Source organism: Zonotrichia leucophrys, chromosome 6 (assembly GCF_028769735.1).
Source record: "Zonotrichia leucophrys gambelii isolate GWCS_2022_RI chromosome 6, RI_Zleu_2.0, whole genome shotgun sequence".
Taxonomy (NCBI): domain Eukaryota; kingdom Metazoa; phylum Chordata; class Aves; order Passeriformes; family Passerellidae; genus Zonotrichia; species Zonotrichia leucophrys.
This window is the reverse complement of record NC_088176.1, coordinates 12,994,766-13,014,926: the sequence shown is the minus strand read 5'-3', so window position 1 is coordinate 13,014,926 and position 20,161 is coordinate 12,994,766. Positions and strand designations below refer to the sequence as shown.

Sequence of the window (20,161 nt, the reverse complement as noted above, 5' to 3'; positions counted from 1 at the left end):
TGACCTCTGAGGTCCCTTCCAATCCAAACTATTCCATGATTCCATGTGCCTCCTGCCCAGGGGCACACGGGGCAGTATGTCTGTGTTACAGGGGTGTATTTACTTGCCAGACTTGGTGAGTTTTCCCTGCAGACCACGAAACCCTGTGGTTGGCAGCTGCTCAGAGAGTGCATCTCCAGGTTATCTCAGGTCCTGGCAGGACAAGCCACGTCTTCTTTGTACCCAGGCTCTCAGTGACCTCTGGTGCCCTGGGAAGTACCCACACCCTGCTCCTCCCAGGTGGCCAGGAAGTGTGGGTGCTTTGCCTGGGCCAGTGGCCATGTCAACACTTCCCAGTCCAGCTCTCCTGGTCCCTGACATCAGCCTGACCTCTGGGCTCACCTGACCAGGTGCTCTGAGTGCAGTCAGCTGGGCTGGCAGGAGCTGCTCAGCTCCCTCTGCCCCCAGGAAGCAACTGCACCAAATTTCAGCCAGGAAAGGAGTTTGGTGCTGCATGCATTGGGGCACACCCTCTGAACCCACAGGGACACCAGGTTTGGTCAGGTCCCCAAGACCCTCTGCATGCCTGGAGCTGAGAACAGGATCTGCAGAGCCTGGGGTGCCCCTCCTCGGGGCTGCAGGAAACATGTGAGCAGCCAGCAGCAGAGGTGACCAAATGTTGTGAGAGCCAACAAATAACCTCATTTAAGCTCTGTGGCAGTGACCGATTCCAGCCGTGCAGCAATATTGGCTTCTTTAATTTTTAAGTGACTGGAAATGGCAAGGCTGGGAGGTGGGATGAGGAGACACCAGCCCTCTCTGTGCCCCTGGAGCCCTTTGCTGCCCTTCACCTTGTGGGGAGTGGAGCCCTGCTACTGGCTGAGCTCCATCTTGCCAGTCAGACAGTGGGATCTGAGGAGTCTGGGACACACAGCCCTTGGTTTGGTTAATTTTGGCCAAGAGCTTTTGCTCAAATTCCCCCTCTCTCGGTCACCACATCCCCACTGCTCTTCCTGCCAGGCAGGAGCCACCAGCATTCCCTGCCAGCTCCCTACAGGGTGTGAAGGCACTGGGTGTGAGGCAGAGGGGGGCAAGGGCTCAGACCCCAGTGCAGATGCCCAGGCAGGACATTGTCCTGCAGAGCACACGGAGAGCCAGGGATGGAGCTGTGACACATGCGACTCTCTCCAGCCAGACAAAAGCTGCACCACACCAGCACGACCTGGGTGTGTGCCAGCACAGGCAGGGCAAGCCTGGCCCTGAGGAGGGTTGGCATGGCAGCCCTGGCTGGGGGCCAGCCCCGGGCACCGGCAGGGAGCCCAGCAAGCAGCTCCTGACTGCCCAAGCTCCAGGAGGCTCTCGGATTTCCCCGTGGCAGCCTCAGCCTGAGTGTGGCCCAGTTCCACCAGCTCATTTGTGTGCAAAACAGGAAGGGGATCAGGATGGATAAAAAAGGCCCAGCTTCTCTGAAAGAATGTTTTACACCCAAAAAAAGCAAAATAAAAGCCAATGGCACACTTCTGTCCCCGATCCCTCCTGAACACTCTCCAACTCTGTTGGAGCAGCCCAGGAGGATTCTGTTGTGCTCTTAGATGGAAGGAGACGCTGAGGCATCAATGGCTTTTGCATTTCTCTGCCTGAGAAGGGGTTTCCTGCCAGAAAAGGTAGGCACCCCAGCAGGCAGGGCAGCAGTGCCCTGTCAAGCTGTGGTGCAGGGGGCCAGAACTGGCCCAGCCTCACCGTCTGCAGGAATTTTGCTCTGCTGCCAGTTCCAGACAAATCCCTTTTATTTGCTTGTTCAGGTTTCAGTGCCGTAATTGTGTCATCTGAGCCAGCTCTCAAGAGAAAAAGGAAGAAAAGAAAAGAAAAACCATGTGAAGGAGAGTAGCACGGGACCTGAGCCACTATCCTTATTGCGTCTTGCCTGCTCCTGCCCGGGGTCTGCCAATTCCTCTCTCACAGGGTCTGGCTCTCTGCCGCAGCTCTGGGCCTCCCCAGAGCTGGGACTGAGTAACTGGGAGGGGTTTGGTCCATATGGAGCTTCTGAGCACCAGAAGTCCTGTGAATGCTGCTGCTTTGGGGGACAAAGCACCCCTTGAATGGAGCTCAGCCTCAGAATGCCCAGAGGAAGGGTCCTGACAGCCCTCTCTGGGCAGTGAGCAGCACAGTGCAGTTCTGAGCTTCCTTCCTGTGCCCCCAAATGAAAGTTTGCTCCAAATCACCAGCTCTGGGAGGTAGGCGGTGTTTTTTTTTAATATAATGTTTCCAGTGGAAACTGGAGCACCCCTTTACTTCACCAACTAGTCACAGAGCTGCTCCACACTTGACAGAGCTGTGGTCACCTGGGTGGAGACCCCAGTGTCACAGAACTCAGGACCCCAAATGAAAATGGGCAGCAGTGGGATGGGATCCAAACACATGGGAGTGCAGTGGTTGGAGCTGATGCATCACCAGGAGATTGTCCAGGAGATTGTCTGATGGGCACCCCCATCCCCAGGTGGGGTGGGAAGGGCAGGACCCACAGCAGGACCAGCTGCGAGCACTGGGATGTGCAGGAGGGCTCCTCAACTCAAGCACCCCAGAATGGACAAGGCAGCATCCACAGTTTTTGCACCCTTCCTCACCCCTGTAATCATCCTTGTGGATGCAGGACAGTCAGCCAGCCTTGGCTTTGACCTACATGTATGTTTTAAATAACATCAACTGAAATGACAAAGCAAAGCATGAGGTCAGTCAAAGGCATGGAAGGGAAAAATTAAGTCAGTCAAAAAAAGGCCAAAGTGTTTCTGACCACAAGGGTGGTTCAGCTGGAGAAAAGACAGCTCTGAAAGCCACAAGTGCCTGGTTTCCTCAAATCACTACTTTTCTGGTTAAAAACAAAACAGAAGAGAAGGGTGCTTTGGCAGCAGGTTCCTCAGGTTCTGGGGAGAAGCTGGGATGTCTCTGTGCTTGGGGGATACAGAGCAGATGGAGGGGGCCAGTGGGCTGTGACATGCTGGTTATCACAGTCAGGTCCCAGCTCTCTGCTCCAGCTTCCCCAAAAATTATTCACACAGGACACAGTGCTCCTGCCCTGGCCTCACTCTCCCAGAGGAGGCTGTCTCCATCCCCACCCCCAAACCTCATCACACACAGCACAGCTGTCCCCACAGTGTCCTACCTGCCATTGTGTCTCCACTCAGTGACAAGAGGGCAGATCCACCCTGAGCTGTCCCTGGTCCCAGCCCTTGCCAAGCAGCCAGTATCCCATCCCCCAGCACCCCAAAAGGTTGTGTCACCCTGTCCCCCACCCCAAAAACCAGGCTGTCATGCCAGGATTGTTCAGAAAAGGAGTTTTGGGCTGGAGGATGCTTGCTCCAGAGATGTCCCCAAGCCCAGGGAAGGGTCGCTATGGGCAAGGTGGTCTCTGCAGCTGAACATGCCATCTCTGGGCTAGTAGTAGTCCTCCTCACTCTCCCTGTAGTCCTCAGGTGTCGTGCGGGGCTTCAGCAGGGAGAAGTCTGTCAGGTTGAGTTGGTCTGAAATGGCACCATGGGGACAGTGTGACATTGCCACCCTGCTGTGCCCGTCCCCTTCCCCACCAGGACCAAAGCCAAACCATGCACAGCAGCTCTCTGAGGCATCCCCAGCACAGCCCCACGCTCCAGCAGCTCCTGCCACACTGGTGCACAGTGCCCAGACACCCCTTCCCACGTCCCCAGGAGAGCAGGGGGACAAGCACGTGCTGCTCACCCGGAGTGAAGACGGTCAGGCTGGCCAGTGCCACCACCTCCCCGAGCCTGTTCCTGGCGAAGCAGCGGTACGTGCCCTCGTCCGTCACCCGCACGCCCTGGATCTGGAGCCAGCCTGTCACCTCGTATTTCTGGGGGCCGCCTCTGAACTGCAAGAAGGGAGGGTTTCTGTCAGCACTGGTGGCAGGAGCAAGAGGGAGTCTGTGCCACAGAGCCCTGGTCCCCTTCCCACTGGCACTGAGGCCCCAGGATTGCTCTGGCAGCAGTCATGCTATTTTCTGTTTATCCCCAGGAATAAATAAGCTTGTCCTGACCCAGCTGGGCTGCAGCTGTGTTTGCAGGATGTTATTATGCTGTGGTGGCCAGGGGTGGAGGACAGTAGAGTTTCCTCCAACCAGGCAGGGTAGTCCTGCTTGGGGTGAAGATCTTCAGCCAGACCCTGCGACCAGATGTGGGGAGGCTTGAAGGGCAGAAAGATGGAAGGGGGCCATGGTGCAGGTTCCACCTGCTCCTCTGGCTCCCTCAGTCCATCCCACCACAGTTTCTTCCTCGTTGGTGTCTGGCTGAGGTGCATGGCCCCTTTGACTCTGCCCACACCCTCTAATAGCTATGTAGACTCAGCTGGGTGCTATATTTGGGGCTGGCCACAGGCAGGATGCTGACCCCTGGGTCTGCCAGCTCTGGGAGAGAAGGCCTGCTGATGGGAAAAAAGGCCAGGGACTGTCTGAGTGTGCTGGTAGGACCAGGGGACAGCCCAGGCTGTAAGGCACTAGGGAAGTCCTTTTTCCTCTTTGCCTCTCTCTTTCCAGCCCTGCCAGCAAGACTGCAAGTGAAGCCAGCACACACAGCAAACTAAAGGCAGGCAAGTGGCAAACTCCCTGCTGCAGGACTCTATGTAAAAGCTCAAAAATTACTAGAGGAAATCACAGGAGAGATCTACGCTGATGGCTCCTACCACTGAGACACCAGCCCTGGCTCAGTCAGTCCTCGTGTTACAGAGCCTCCAGTGACCCCTTCCCATCCCCAGGCAGCCAGGCTTGGCCATTCCCAGAGTATGGCCACTCTCAGGTCTGGTTGTCCATGGGCTCTGAGGAGCACTGTGTCACTCTGGGGTTGTCTTCAATGCCCCAGGCACACCCCTCACCTGGACAGAGATGTGGGGGTCATCTCCAGGCAGCAGCATCTCCATTCCATCCTTCCTCCACTCAATGGATGCCATGGGGTAGGCGAAGACCTCGCAGCCGAAGATGACATCCTGCCCGGTGATGTTCCATGTGTCATAGGGAGGAGAGGTGATCTGAGGCTCTGGGAGGGGGGTAGAGGAGAGCAGGCTGGGCTCAGAAGAGGTCCCAGCCTTGGCATGTCCCACGGACTCTCCTGGGCTGCTCTCTGGAGCCTTTGGTTCACACAGAGATCCTGGGACCCTTCCCATGTCTGTCTCCTCTCCCTCCCATGGCAGACCCCCACATTTCCCAAGGACATGGTCCCTCCTCACAGCTGGGACTGGGAGCTCCCCCCACAAGCCCCCCAGTCCACAGAGGGTTGCCATCCCTGCTGGCCTCAGTTTCCCTGCCTGTGCAGTGATGCTCAAGCGCCACACGCAGCAGGAAGAGCTGCAATGGGTTTTGTAACATTGCAATGACAGCAATGTCACAAACAAAGCTCTCCTGAGCCATTGGAGCATGCTCCCCCTGGGTGGGAAAGGTCAAGGGTGCTCATCCAGCCTGAGCTGGTGAGGATGGATGAGGTAGTTCAGCTTCCAGCCAGGTGAGGCCTCTGCTCTGACACAGGGCTGGTGCCAGCAATGAAGGGAGGGAGCAGGTCCCCATGTCCTGGATGGAGCCAACAGCTCCATGTTCCACATCCCTTCCCCGGAGGGACAGTGAGGATTGTCCTGCTCAAACACTGCTCCATGACCTGGCCCATAGCATGAGCCAGAGCTCAAGGGAAGGTTTCCACCTCCAAATACACCTGGGAAAATAGATGATGATCTACAGAAGATAAGGTCAGCCTTGGCACCCCTCAGGCTGCAGTGACATCACTGGGTGACCTGTGCTGGGCTGGGCAGGATGGGGCATGGCCTTCCTGCTACACTGTCCCCTCTCAACCCCCTCCTGAGTTTTAACTGGGAGGTGGAAATCACACAGCCAAGCCAAACCAACCCTGGTTTCTATTTGCAGGAGGCAGGCACATTTCTCAGGAGCAACAGGCCAGTGTGAACCCAGCCCTGCCGCCAAGAATTCGCTAACAATTCCCTGGAACTTCCCCATCTGCTCCAGCAGGATTTTTTGCTTCCATAAACTCCACTCCCTCTTGGCAAAGCTGCTCCCAGATTTCTCCAAGCACTGGATCTGCAAGGGACTCCCCCAGAGCAGCAGGATGGGGGTACTGGTGGGAACCTGGCACTGCAGGGAGCAGCCCCCAGCGCAGTCCTGTCCCTGGTTTTGCTGCCAGGTGAAACAGTTAAGCCAGACCCCCTTGCTTGGCTCTTCCCACAGCTCCAGGGCCACTACCTGACTCACAGGGACCTTCATGGGCCACGGTGAGGTTGGCATCAGGGTGGGCACGGGCAGCCTCCAGGAACCGGCAGATCTGGGCGTAGGTTTTGCCGTCAGAGCCGCAGAGGGCCAGGTGGGACAGGCAGGCGCACTGGGGCTCGGGCACCTCCCCGTGCCACAGGTCCCCAGCATCCAGCCGGCACTCCAGGTGCTCCCCACACTTGCCGTAGAAGTGGTTGGTGTTGTCCAGGTCACAGATCTGTCCCTCCAGGTTGGCACATTCCCAGCAGCAGTCGCAGGCGTCCCGCACCGTGCCTGCCAGGCACCCGCGCGGCGTCGGGCACTCCTCTGGCTGGCACTCGGCGCAGCCCTCCCCTTCCTCCAGCAGCCGCTGCCAGCCCCGCTGCAGGTAGTCAGAGGTGCTGGGAAAAGCCTGGCCCAGCTGGAGCAAAGCCCAGGGCAGGGAGAGCAAGGAGAGCACGAGGCAAGAGATGCTGAGGGGCTTGGCTTCGGACATCCTCACGGCAGCTCCTCTATCCCAGTGCCACTGTCACCTGGATGGGGATTTCTGGCACTGCTCTGGTCTCCTTGTCTAGATCTGAGGAGCCATCCTGGCCTGTGAGGAGGGAGAAAGTGTGTTACTGGTGCAGGAAGTGTCTCCCACTCTGCCTCCTGGCTGGCTTGCTCTGAGCAGCAGCACTGCATGATGTGCAGGGTAGGGTTGGTCCCAGCCCCTCTCATCCCCAGCCCTGCAGTCACGGCCTTTGCACCCTGCAGCTCCCCAGCCAGCTCCTGCCCTGAGACACTGAGCATCTTCTGGAGAGATGGTGCTGATGACCCCAGCCCAGGAGGTTTCATCCTTGATCCCTTGGCAGCCCAGCACGCAAAGTTCAGCCTCCTCTGACCCCAGCATAGCCTGGGAAGCCACAGGGCTGGCAGGGCACTGGACAGGCTGTTCTACAACATTGTGATTCAGCTCCTTCATACCCTGCTCCTGGTCTCCTGTCAGAAAGTTGCTCTCAAGCCCTTTTCCTTTCCCCACTGCTTTGCAAGAGTCACAAACAGTTTTTCCTCCCTCACCATCCATACAAGCACAATGGAGCGGCTGATCCTGCAGACAAGGTGCTCTTTCTATGCTGGAGGCACCCAAGCCAGGAGGATGCTCCCACTCATGCCTGGCTTTTGTTCTACTTCTCTCCCTCTACTGTAACCCCTCTTCTTACTCACCACCTATTTGAGCAGGGGAAAAAATGTCCACTGCCCAGAAGGTTTTGTGACCCCCTCAGTTATCACACAGGCAAATGAAGCTGAGCATGGAGGACTCAGTGCACAAGTGAGCAACCACTGGACTGACAGCAAACCCAGTATGGTCAGCGTGTACCAGCACGGCAGGGACTCTGCCCTCAAACCCCGAGCCTGCATTACCTACTCAGGGAAGGAAGAAGCTGATCGACTCCGGGCTTCCCATCTCTCCCTGGGGGGGAAAACTTGGCATCTCAGAGCCTGTCCCCAGAGAGGGTGACAGTGAACCAAATCCCTTTGCCAACATCCCTCCCTGCCCCTGTTACACCCTGGCTGCCTTCCCTGAGATGGGTGAAATTACGGTCCTCCGCCCCGGGGCGACTCAGCATGAGCGAGCGGGGCTGGGGAAGGGACCTGGGGAGACAGGCTGTCCCCTGCCCGCCCCTCCCGCTGGGAACAGCAGCGAAGGGCAAGCTGCAGCCCCCCAGTTACACGGCCACTCTCGGGGCTAACACAGCTCAGAGATGGGGTGGGGATGGCCCGGATATTGGGTTACACATTTGCATCCCCCAGATAAAAAACCGTGAAGATTTGACCCCTTTACCAGAGACCAGCAGGCGCCCCAGGGGTGGAAAGGGGCAGAGGGTCCCAGTGCCGGAGCCCCCCCTCGCCCACCCCACCGCAGTCCGTACGGAGTAGGGCTCCATGCCCCGATGGATGTGGGGGGCCGGAGAAAGGGTACGGGGAAACTGCAAAGTTGGTCTCTGGCTCCGCATGCCTGGGGTGCAGGCGCTGGGGGTGCTGGAACAGAGCTGGGAAGGGGCACGACGTCCCTTGGGGTCCCCCCGGAGCCCCCCCGCCGTCAGCCGCAACTTACCGGAGGCGCCGGTGCCGGGGGTGCGCGGCGGCCGTGGCTGCGGGGCTGCCGGGCCCCGGGGCTGCCGGCCCCCGGCCGCTCCTGCACCGCCGTGATGTCAGCGAAACGTGAATCCCCCCGCCCCTCTCCGGGCCCGCGGCCCGGCCCTGGACCGGGACACGGGCGGGCTGCCTGGCACCCCTTCCCTGCCGCGGGCCCGCCACGCACCCAGCCTGGCCCCGGGGCTCTGCCGCTCCGCTCCCCGGCGCCTGCACCTCCCCGCTGGAATCACCCCGTGGTGTGCGGCACCTGGGCTAATGCTCCGCCCCGTCCGTGGGGCAGGAAGGGACTGGGGTCCCCCCCTTTGCAGTCCAACTTGGCAGCAGTCCTTGGGGACAAGTGAATGGGAGAGGAGGGCATGGCTAAGGAAGTGGTCAAAAGCATCTCTTAGGCTGTAATTTGGTGAGGAAACACAGACTGAAAAGTTGAGCAGCTGCTGTAAAGAAATGGGGGGATAACTCCTGGGAATGTCTGCACTCGCCTCACGCCAGGGGCCGAGTGTGAAGGGGGCATTGGGATGTGAACCACGCCGCTCCCTCTGCTGGAGTGGAGCCATTGGGAGCAATGGTGCGGCTGCTCCCTGCCACAGCAGTGCAAAACCCATGTGCACAGGGCTGGGGATCCACACCTTCCCAGAAAGCTGCTTCGCTGCTCCCTGCCTCAGTTTCCCTCTGGAATTGGCACTGAGGAGTGGGGAGCCAGCCTGCCTTTGCAGCACAAACACACTGGGCCTTTGCATCTTGCTCTGGATGCCATGCCAGGAGGGATCACACAGCCTGCTCCTCTCCAGGCAAGGAATTTGTGGGATTTACTTCCTCCATGAAGCTCAAGCAAAGCAGGACCCCTTTTAAGGATCTGGTTTCCTTCACCATGCTGCAAAAATCTGCTTTTGCTTTCCAACACCCTCCTGCTAATTTCTTCTGGGTTCCAGGTTTTTGCTCGGTGACATTGTGAGTCCAGCCATGTCTAACGAACGGAAAATGCAGCAGACTTCAGCCCCCTTAAATCTGCCTCTGACGGCCAAGCTCCCCTCCCCAGCCCCCTGCTGCAGAGTGGGGTTTCCTGCCAGCTCTGCCTTCAGCCTCACGTCCCACTCCCCCTCTGTGGCCCCCAGCCCCTTGGCTCAGGGCTGCCTCCTCCCCTGGCTCCCCTTGTCCAACCTATTGAGTTCAGTTCCCACATGCCACAAGTTTTCAGGTCCAGCATCCATGAATTGCTGAGCAGCTGGGGCTGCAGCTGTTTTGGGAGCAGGGAAAAAGTCAGGAAGGGCTGAGGTTTTCCTACATGCTGGGTCAGAGCCTGAGCAGAGAGGAGACAGACTGTAATGCTGAGCCTCAGACAGGAGTGCTGAGCCTCCTGGGCTATCCTTGCCACACCACCTTTCCTGCTTTGGGATGAAGGACTTGCATGTTCAGGCATTCCTGCACACTCTCACTTGTCCCTGATCCACACAGGGGGCAAGGCAGTGAAGCAAGCCTGGCCCTGTATGCCACCTCCTGCTCACAAAGCTCCTGGCCAGCACAGAAACAGAGCCAGCACTTAAATCCCAGGCACTGCTGAAAACAGTCCATCAATGTTTTGGGTTATTTCTGTGTCTTGCCTTTGGCAAGGGGGAACAGGCCCCATTGCTGCTGTCCTTTCCCACACGTGGTTCCTCCTCCCATGTGCCATGGCCCAAACACTTGGTGTGTCTTATCTTCATGGGATTATTGTGGCCTCTGGGTGGCTGAATTCACCTGAGCATCAAGGCAGCATCAGCCACTAAGTGGGGAGAACCCCTGGCCAAAGGTGAAATCCAAACACAGGTCTGAGTAGGAGCAGCTCCAGTCGTGGAGGAATACAAAATACAACCCAGCCTCAGAAAACCAAGGGCAGCTTAGCTCAGCTCAACAAGATGAAGCTCAAACGTGGCAGTTAATTAAACCTCCCACTTAATGAGACTATTGAATGTGTTAATAGACAGTAGCAGCTATGAATGAGAGGTGGAAGATCTAACCTGTGCTTAACAAGGACTTCTGCTCAATCACACCTGAAGTCAATCAACACAGCCGTGGCTGCAAATGGGGTTTGTGGCTGCAAATGGGGTTTGTGGCTTAGGTTGCTTGACAGCTTTGTGGGGAAAAGGGTGATCGCAGCCCGGCATGGCCTGGCACTTGGGTAAATTGCATTCCTGGCTCCCTACCAGTGCTGGCTAGTTATCTCTCTTTCCTCACTTTTCATGAGCCCAGTGAAGCTCCTGGAACTGAGCTTTGAAAGTTGAACCTAAAGCACCGAAGTCTGCTCCTCCCTTCCTGGTGGGTTGCTCCCCATCACTCTTTTCTCATGTTGTGATGGTCCCATAGAAGCCAGGAGTCCATGGGTACTCCTGGCAGGCCCCCATCCTTGTCATCCCTCCAGAGCTCTGCCTTTAGAATGAAACACATCTCATCCAGTCAGGGATACCACAGGGCTCCTGGCCCCGCTGACCCCCCTGCAGCTTTGGGCTGATCCCCCAGACACCCCATAGCAATCTGGGGTTTATGGCAGACAAAGCCAAGGGAAGAATCCACTCTGGAAAAAAAAAGCCCCGGGCCAAGTGACTCAACGTACGTCATGTCAGGCAGGGCTGGCGAGCAGCACTGGGGCTGGGCTGGCGGGGCTGGGAATGTGGGTTATGTCACAGCAGAAGCACATGTCACCAGAGATCCTGGGACAATGCTGCCAGCACGCTGCCTGGGCCATGGGGGTCTCCTTCTGATAGTAAACCAAATCTCTCTGTTTCATGTCAAATACACTCTCTGCTTTCTGCTGTCTGACAGCCTGGAACAGCCCGGTTCTGGCCAGCCCAAGGCTGTGGCTCTCGAGGGGCCCAGCCACATTCCAGGGTTCCACTGTGGGGACAAGGCAGGGGAACAGGCAGGTCACCCCGCCTGCGTGCCAGGCCGGACCTGCTCTAGGAAGCAGCCAGGCTCAGGTTTCTCCAGGCTTTTCCAGACCAAATTCCTCCGAAGAACCAGCCCGTCAGCAAATTCTTGGGGAAGCGGTTGCAGCTGTGCGCAGGGTCACCTGGCCCCGAGGCGCGTCCCGAACGGTGAGGGACGCCCCGGTGTCCGGACTGCCCGGGGTCCCCGGCAAGAGCCGCGGCTCAGCTCCATCCCGGCAGGAATCCTGAGGCTTTCCCACCAGCCCCATCCCAGCGCAAGCCCAATAACCCGGGGGCAGGAACCGAAAAGACGGCGGGGGCTGCATTCCCGGGATGTCCTCGCACTGCCACGACCGTGCCAATTTTGACACCGGGGTGCCGGGTGAGCAGCGGTTCCAGGGCCCGAGACCCGCCCGGCTCCTCCCGCAGCCCGCGGCAATCGGGGCCCGGCGGTCCCGCCCGGCCCGCAGGGCTGCCCCGGCCCCGGGTGCCGTGGCGGCTGCGGGGTCTCTGCTGCCACCTCCAGGGCACCACTGGCCTCGTCCCCTTGCGGTGACGCTGACCCTGTACCTGGGGGCTGCAGAACCTGCAGTAATGCATGCACACCTCAGCCCCACCACCCTTATCTTCCTGCCCGCTAAAAGCCCCACTGTGAGCCGAGCCCGGGAGCGATGTAACGTCCTGAGGGGCTTGGGCACATCCTCCTGTGACGGTGGGATCCTCTGTTCAGCCCGCCCTGGTGCTCAGGGCTGCACGGCCCCCCCAGACGGGCGGGTGCTCCAGAGGGTGCTGCCAGCTCAGTAGCACCGCGGCCTCTGCCGCCTTTGCCACCCTCCCCTTCCCCAGGCTCCAGGAGCCCGGCAGGGCTGGGACACAGCCAGGGAAGGTGACCTGCTGCCAGCACCCCGGCACCCGCTGCCGCTGGGGACGGGCGCTGGGGAGCGGGAGCCTGCCCGCTCCCCCCTGCAAGAGGCTGCCCATTTCCAGGCGTCATTAAAGAGCAATTAGCTGGAAATTAAGCTGAGAACAAGTATTGATTAGCTCATTAAGGCTGGGGGAGCCGGCTGAGGCGGTAGGAATTGCTGCTGCTCGCCCTCATTATGGGCAAGGTTAAAGCATGTGGTCGGGCAGCTCATTAAAAATGCCAGGGACCAATCGATGTCCCCAGCCCAGCGCCGCCCAGCACCCCCAGCACCCCTGGGGACATCCAGCTGCTCTCTTTCTGGGACTGGCCCTTGACCTCTGTGATGAGCCATCTCGGGAGGGACTGAGCATCCTTGCTCCCCTACTGCATCCTGGGCTCCCCTGCAGAGGCAGCAGTGTCCCTTTGGGACTTGTCAACACCCCAAAACTCACCGGCCAAGTGAGATTTCTCTTCCCCAGTCAGGGGAATCCACGGTTCCCCCTAGTGCAGGGAAGTGGCTGAATCGGCACCGCTGCTGGCTCCAGGAGAGAACAGACCCCATGGCTGAGCAGCCCGGAGCTGCAGTGCTCCAGTACTGAGTTTTTCATGTCTCTGCCTAGTGGTGCTGGCTTGTGCAGGTGTGGGACAGACCAAAGGGGATCTCAGGAATGGAATGAAAGCAGGTGACAGATGAAGACCCTCAGTGGCTCTGTGTGCCACACCACACTGCCCCGTATCCCAGCCTCACGGCTCTTGGGGGTCTCTTGGGGTTAGCCCAGAGTCAGCCTGGCCAGACCCATACAGCCAGACCCAGCCACCCCAAGCATCTGTGTCTCTGGTCCCATGGCCCTCCCATTTCCATCTCTGCCTCTCGTGGCCTCCAGCAGCTCAGGGCCAGCTCCCAGCCAGCACAAGGAGGGTGGCCCTGCAAAGCCGGGTGGTGTGTGTGGGAGGAGGCAGGTGTCATCATTATTTTTGTTTTCTTTACACTGCTCTGGAAATATATTGTATTCTCAGATAATCCCGTTCAATTATACCACAATAAAACACATAATAAAAACGTAATTCATTTTTCCTGAGCGCTCCATCTCCCTGTGCCTTGGCAAGCTATTAAAAATTTGTCTTCATTTTTCTGGCAAGAGCCTTGTACCTTTTCATCTTTAATTTATGAGAGCAGAATAGCTACTGACAAGCCCTTATTGCACGGCAAGGGGCTGCATTATTTATAAGCTGCCAATGGCTGGCTCAGGGGAGATATTTGCAATATTCTGGGGCCGGGAGAAGGAGGGGGACAGGTCCCTGATGTGCTTGTCCCAATCCACTTCCTTCCCCACCCTGGGCAGGTGCTGGGTGCAGGTGTTTTTCTGGCTGTCCCTTGAGGGAAGCAGCTCCAGCCTGGCCTCTGCCAGCCCCTGCCAGCTGTGGAAGCTGTGGCACAGGGTGGCTTTGGGCTGCCTGGCCCTTGTCTCATCACTCTGTATCTGCCCATCTTGGCCTTTGCAGGGGTTTCACTCTGTCATTCGGCATGGGGCACTGCAGAGCGCAGCTGCCTCCATCCCTCCTCTCCCTGGCTGGACATCCACTGCTGCTTCTGGCTGCCCTGTCAGACAGAAGGCTGAGGGGGAGGCAGCTGCTGCCCACGGGCTCGCCAGGGTCCTGCGACAGCAGCGATGTGCTCTGCAATGTGCTCTCTGATAGCTGTGCATAGAAAGTGGGATAAAAATAGTCCTGCAGGGAAGGCACAGGAGCAGGGCCAGAGCTGTCCTGTGAGCAGGCTGCAAGAGGGGGTGTGAGTGTGGGCAGAGCCCGGGTGACACTCTGGCCTCTCCAAACCAGCAGCATCCAGGGCAGCAGCTTAGCAAAGCTCTCTGCGCAGCGGCGAGGTCCAAAGCCGACTGTACTAAAAAAAACCTTCCTGACAGCTGGATAAGCTTAAACACATGCCAGGCCAGCCAGAGCTGCTGCAAAGGCAGCGGGCTGGAAAGCAGAACCCAGCCCCCGGAGGTGCAGAGGCACCCCAAAAGCCAGCCTGCCCCTCTCTCCTGCTCCCATCCTCACCCCAATAGCAGTCCCTTTCCACCATATACAAATTAGGGAGCAGCACACTTTGCTGTTGGTTTTGTATAAACAATCTGCCTTTATTGTTTGGTATATATAGGTACATTTATATGTATATCAAAAATACCTAGAGGAAACCACAGTGCACTTAAAGCTATTTGAGAAGGTCCACCTGAAAGCAAGCACTCCAGGAGGGGGTAGAGTAACCCCTCAGGGGAAGCCCAGCCCTGAACGCAGATGGCATTAAAATGAGAATAAAAACCATGACTCTACTGGGATTAAAATGTGCCATTTGCTCTGGGGATGGAAGCAGCAGAAAGCCAGATTAAATCCCCAGAGCAGCCTGGAGGAGAGCAGAAGGTGAGCTGGGAGCACGTGCCTGGGCTGGGAGAGCCCCCCACTCTGAGTTCCAGCCACTACGTGCAATCAATCACTCACCCCCAGCTATTTTGGGTTTGGGGAGTTTTCCTCTCCAAACGCTGCTCTGCCATCCCCAGGCACCAGCTGCTGAACCGCTGGGCACTGTAGGGTGCCTGCAGAGGTTCTCTACCTTCAATTGCTGATTCTCTGCTGCCTCCTAAAGCTGGGGAGCACCATTGTCTTCCTCATCTCACTTTCATTTCTCCCTCCAGCACAGCTCACAAGGTTCCTGGTGTTGCTGCCCGCACTTCCCTGCGCACTGCACAGAGCCACAGGCACCCAGAGAGGAGGAGTGCACCAGGGTGCCACCAGGAGGTCCCCAGAGCAGGGCTGAGCCGGGCACAGGGACAGGGGTTGGTGTGGTGCTGCGTGGCTGCAGGCACCCCGGGAAGCAGGGCTGAGCACCTGGGACCTATGGACACACAACGGCCAAGGGAAAGCGGCAGCAGCCCCGAGGGGACCCAAGGGCAAAGCTCAGCAATGTGCTGGCCTGGCAGCTCTGTGGGGCACATCAGCCACCCCAGCAGCTGCTCAGAGCCCTTTGTTGAAGTAGACAGTCTCCAGCCATGGATCTTTCTTCCGGATCTGATCTTGGACTTCAGGCTCCAGGCTGCTCACAGGCATTGAGCTGTAGAGGAAACACAGACACAGAGGATGGAGGGGTAATAGCCACCAGTGGCCTCAGGCTGGAAACTACCGGCTGCACCCACGGGGAGGCTGTCCCCATGGCCCAGCACAGACCCTTGGTAACAGAGATGTGTGTGCACTGGCTTAAGCCCCCGACTGCTCAAAGAAGCAGAAGAATCTCTTGGGAGTCAGAGAGCACCCCTACCCCACACAGGAGCCACACGTGCAGGCAAAGTGACAGTCTGTACCTTTTCTGTGGGAAGAGTGCGCAGCACAACGGGGTGGCAAACACCAAACTGCAAAGGAAAGACAGGGAAAGGTGAAGCTGGGCTGCATAAATCACCCACACCCACCCGTGGCCTGTTCCCAGAGCAGCACTGAGGCAGGCCAGAGCTGTGCCGGGTGTCCAGCCAGGAAAGGGCTACAGAGATGCCCTCTCCAGGCTCCAGAGTCTGCATTTGGCTCCTGAGGAGGGGCAAAGTCTGTCCCCCGATGATGTGGGGGAACATCAACATTGAGTAGGAGCCCATGGCAGGCCTGAGAGACACAAAGATAAAGCAAAACAACTTCTGGCCCCAGAACCTCATATCCCATCCCATCTGCCCGGGGTGCAACTAGCCTGGCCAAGCTCTTGCATCCTCCCAGGAAACTCTGGGGCAGTTCTCTGCCCCCACTGCCAAGCAGGGTTCCCAGCAGCACTGTCCCATACACCTGGGCTTGGTATCTGCCCAGGGCAGCGATGCCCATCAGTGGAGGAGGACTTACCAGAGTCCCACCAGGCTGACCTGCAGGGGAGCATTCAGGTACGGGTACCGCTGCCAGGGACAGGGAGAGGATGCGTGTCAATGCAGTGGACAGGGCAGGAAGGTGTCTATTCCCCAACAGGGTGCCAGCAATGTGCCAAGCTTGGTGGGCATCCCTACGCCCACCTGCCCATCCCAGGTTCACTGGTACCTTCAGGAAAGCTCTCTTCTCCAGCATGTTCATGATCACCGGCGGAATGGCTGAGGCAGGGAGGAAGGAGATGAGCTCCCAGAGCTCACAGCCCCCTGCCAGCAGTGGGACCCCATCCCACGCTGCCAGGGATCAGCTGCAATCTCCCAGCACAGGTGGAGGAAGGGAACTCACCCATGGCGGGCGCTGCCATGCCAATGCGGGACACCACCACCTGAAAAATGGCCTTCTGGGCTGCTGCTGTGGATTCACCCAGGCGGTTCCCATTCTCATCCGTGACAGGGATCCCCAGCTTGAGCTCTCTGCAGGGACACAGGGGGCCAGGGGGCCACAGGGCACAATGGTGAGGGGATCAGGACACAGGACAGGGACATGTCTCCCAGGGAGGCTGGCATCCTCCAGTACCCCATCCACACAATAAATCAGAGGGGTCTCAGCTGGAGCCACATTCACATTTGGCAGCAGCTCCAACAGGGCTGTACAGGGACCAATAACCCCCTGGGTTGCAACCAGGCGCTTGTACCCTCAAGCCATCCCCCCACGCTAAGGATCAGCAAGGAAGTCCCTGCATTCCCCACCAGTGCCTACAAACCCTGAGGGCAGCCTGTCCCACCTCGGGGCTCACCTCTGCCTCATCAGCGGGATGTTGATGCAGTTGGCAGCTGCCACGGCCGCAAAAGGCACGTACCGGCCAATGATGGCTGGCAGGTGCTGGGGGGAAAAGCAGGAGAATGTCACATGGAGGATCTGGGCGCAGAGCTGGCTGTCCCTGGGTCAGTCTCTGTCTTCCTGCAAGACCTTGGGGTGACCCAGCCCCACTGGGGGAAAAGCATTTCCTCCTCCCCTGCAACCCTCAGCTGGTAAAAGCTGCACAGACCAAAGGGTCTGGGGGAACCCAGGTCCCCTGCCAGGGCTGGACAGAGGCTGAGGGATGGAAGAAGCCTGGAAATACATCCAAAGCCTGGAGGGACAGGCCATCTCCACAGCCATCCCTGGGGAGAGCAGTTGCCTTGTGTGGGCAACTCAGCAAACCCCTTTTTTCATTTTGTCCCCCACCCCAGGTGAATGCCCTGCTCAGCTCAGAGCTCAGGGAGATCCCACGGGGAGGGTCCACATCCCCCAGCTGCGATGGCCAAGGATCAGCTTACCTTGGTGAGGGATTTGAGTCCCAGTGCTGTGACAACTGCCCCCGTGGTTGCACTCACATAGGCTGTCCCCAGCTGGCTGAAAGAGCAGGAAGTGACACCATTAATCCAGGTTCTTCCCATCCCAGTTGCTCCTCCAAAGGAAGGAACAGCATGCCCTTCAAGAGCATCAGGACATCTGGGTTCCTCTCTCGGCTCTACCACTAACCCTGACAGCCCCAATGGCATCCGTCTCTGTCTTCACCAGGTCTCATTGTCCCATCTCCCAGCACCCTGCTATGCAAGGCACCCCCTGGTGTTTTGGGGTGCCTCGAGGACCTGGTCAGAGAGATGCTCACCTGGGGGTGATGGGTGCATCTCCGCTGCGGTTGGTGTAGTTGACAACAGCATTGAAGGACTGGTTCACCCACTGCCAGAACAGCACGGCTGGCGTGGTCCTGCCAGAGAGAGGAGGGTGCTGGAGACACTGGGGGATGTCACCCATGCTGCTATAGCACGAGTGGGGTACGGGACACGAGTCCCCTCCTCACCCCAGAGCCAGGAGGATCCTCCAGGCATCCTCTTGGTCCTGAGGTGAGGAGAGGACAGGTACCTGTAGAAGGTCAACATGCAACCAGTGATGGTCATGTTCATGGGGACCTGAGCAGACATGCGTCCCACAAGGATCATCTTCTCGCCCGTGTCAGGGTGGAAAGCCGAGTCATAGATGTACTTTGCCCGCCAAAGCTGGTCCTCTGTCAGCCCAGGGTGTACGGTGCCTGCCCTGCCAGGTAAGGGTAACACCTGTTGAAAGACCCCCTGCCAGCACACATGGCCAAACTGGTCCCCTACACCCTTTGGGGCAGCTGGGAGATGCCTTAGGGACCAGCCAGGCAGTTTTGGGGGCTTTGGCTGGGGGGACCAGCATCGCTTCTATTCCCACTCCTGGGAACAGCTCCTGCCTGGGAGCAATGCTGAGGGTACATCCACCCTCCCAGTGGTACCTGTAGTCCTCCACCACCCGTCGGGCTTCCTCCAGCGTGGCCCCTGAGAGCAGCAGGTTTCGGGGGTCGGTCACCATGAAGAAGTGCTTGGCCCGGCCCTGGAAGGTGCTCTGGTCCCAGCGGGGCTCCCGGATGTTGATGGTGGCAGGCAAGGACGGTGGCATCTTCTGGCAGGGCAGGGGATGAAAGGGTTATATGGGATGTGGTGCCTGTGTGTCCCCCCCACATCCCTGCTGCAGCAGCTCTGTGCTCCCCCAGTCTGGGGGGACAAGGGGTGAACAGGAAGCCCCTTTGTAAAGGAGCTCAGCGACTCCTGAACCCTCCCAGCACATGAAGCATTTTGTGGGTGGTGCAACCTGTAAATGGAACTGCACCTTGCAACGTGCCAAAGAGAAACCCCCGACCTTGCCCACACCAGCCACCAGAAATCAGGGAGCCCCCACCCCAGCAGAGCACCCCGGTCACACAGTAGGGGACAGGGACCCACCACAGAGGGGCCACAGCTGCTGCCAGCACCGGGAGAGCGGAGCGAGGAAGGGCAGTGGAAGGAGGAACGTCCCTCCCGGCAAGGCACCGACACACCCGGCGCGGCTTTATTCCACACCCGCCCTGCCCCGAGGGAAGCGGGGCTCGGCTCCCTTCCTTCCCGCGCCGAGCATCCCTCCCGCCACGCGTGACCCCCCTGCACAGGGACCCGGGGCAGCCCCCGCACTCACGGCTCCCGCGACAGCGCCCGCCGTGCCCGCGCCGCCACCGCCGCCGCCGCCGCCACAGCCACCGCCCCACTCCCGCCCCTGCGCGCGCTGACGTGCGGCCTCGTCACGGGTGGGCGGCCCCGCGCCGGGCGGGCGGGGCGGGACGGGGAGGGCGGCGCGGGGGGCGGCGGGGACCACGCGTGACCGGGGCCGGCGGCGGGGGGAGCGGTACGTGCCGAGCCACACGCGGTGCCCGCGGCCCTCCCGCGCTTCTGTGGGCGTGCCCGTGGGCGTGCACGCGCCTGCCCGTGACCGCGCGCGTGTGCTCGCGCGTCGGCTCGGCCTCCGCTCGCTCGGGTGCTCGCGCGCGCGTGTGTTCGCACGTGGGTGTTCACGTGCGCGTTTCCGCGCGTCCCCGTGTCAGCCGCGCGCGTGTCCGTAGCGCCGCGGACGCGCGCGCCGCGTTGGCGTCCACGCGCGTCGCGGTTGTTGCGCCGGAGCGCGCGGGGCCCGCGCCTCCGCGGGAGTGGGCGCCGGCTCGAGCGTGGGGCGGTGTGTGCGGAACACGCGCGTGTGAGCGGGGCCGCGTCCGCGCGTGTGCGGCGCTCCGCGGGCCTCCGTGAGTGCGCGCAAGGGCACGGACACGCATGCCGTGGACGTGCGGGTGCATGGGGTGTGTGTGCATGTGGGTGCGTGTCCCCACGCCGGCCGTGCCCCCCCAGCCCCTCACCCCGGCGTTGTCGGGGCGGCCCCCCCGCGCCGGCCCCCGCCCCCGCCGCCCGTCCGCAGCCCCCCCGCAGTCCCCGCGGCCGCCGCGCATCACCTGAAACCGCCGCGGTGTCGGGTTCGCGCTGGCGGCGCCGGGCCCCGCCGGGGGGTCACGGCCGGCCCGCGCCGGAGGCGATGCCCCCCGGGAAGGGGGACACGGGGGGATACCGGCTCGCATCCCTGGAGTGAGCGAAGCGGAGGGACTCGACACCCCTCCTCCCCTGACCGTGCCTCAGTTTCCCCCGTGTGCCCCCGGGATGCTCCGCGCTAAGGGAGGAGGTCAGGGGGGACGCCACATCCCTTGCCACACGCAGCCTCGCCGGGGGTCGCGCCCCCGGA

General features: G+C 59.7%; 2 protein-coding genes across 7 annotated transcripts; both read right to left on the bottom strand.

The window, feature by feature from the left end:
* Nucleotides 1-2,207: 2,207 nt before the first annotated feature.
* On the bottom strand, nucleotides 2,208-8,463 carry KAZALD1 (Kazal type serine peptidase inhibitor domain 1). Its single transcript, XM_064716995.1, has 5 exons — nucleotides 8,328-8,463; nucleotides 6,224-6,824; nucleotides 4,855-5,015; nucleotides 3,712-3,859; nucleotides 2,208-3,497 (listed from the first exon to the last, which is right to left on the bottom strand). Exons 2-5 carry the CDS (start codon nucleotides 6,723-6,725, stop codon nucleotides 3,412-3,414), a joined length of 897 nt encoding a protein of 298 aa, XP_064573065.1. The 5' UTR covers nucleotides 6,726-6,824; nucleotides 8,328-8,463; the 3' UTR covers nucleotides 2,208-3,411.
* Nucleotides 8,464-14,278: 5,815 nt separating this feature from the next.
* SFXN3 (sideroflexin 3) lies at nucleotides 14,279-20,011 on the bottom strand. Of its 6 annotated transcripts, none has more exons than XM_064717471.1 (11): nucleotides 19,878-20,011; nucleotides 18,360-18,526; nucleotides 17,969-18,139; nucleotides 17,715-17,813; nucleotides 17,380-17,455; nucleotides 16,857-16,942; nucleotides 16,406-16,533; nucleotides 16,232-16,281; nucleotides 16,043-16,092; nucleotides 15,526-15,573; nucleotides 14,279-15,278 (listed from the first exon to the last, which is right to left on the bottom strand). In XM_064717471.1, the coding sequence occupies exons 1-11, from the start codon at nucleotides 19,998-20,000 to the stop codon at nucleotides 15,182-15,184; spliced, it is 1,095 nt and encodes a 364-aa protein (XP_064573541.1). In that variant the 5' UTR covers nucleotides 20,001-20,011; the 3' UTR covers nucleotides 14,279-15,181. The 6 variants fall into 6 exon arrangements, 5 of the variants coding, with proteins under 5 accessions (XP_064573541.1, XP_064573542.1, XP_064573544.1 ...); XM_064717472.1 differs by having other exon boundaries at nucleotides 18,360-18,523; nucleotides 19,878-20,000; XM_064717474.1 differs by lacking the exon at nucleotides 19,878-20,011 and adding an exon at nucleotides 19,076-19,458.
* Nucleotides 20,012-20,161: the final 150 nt, after the last annotated feature.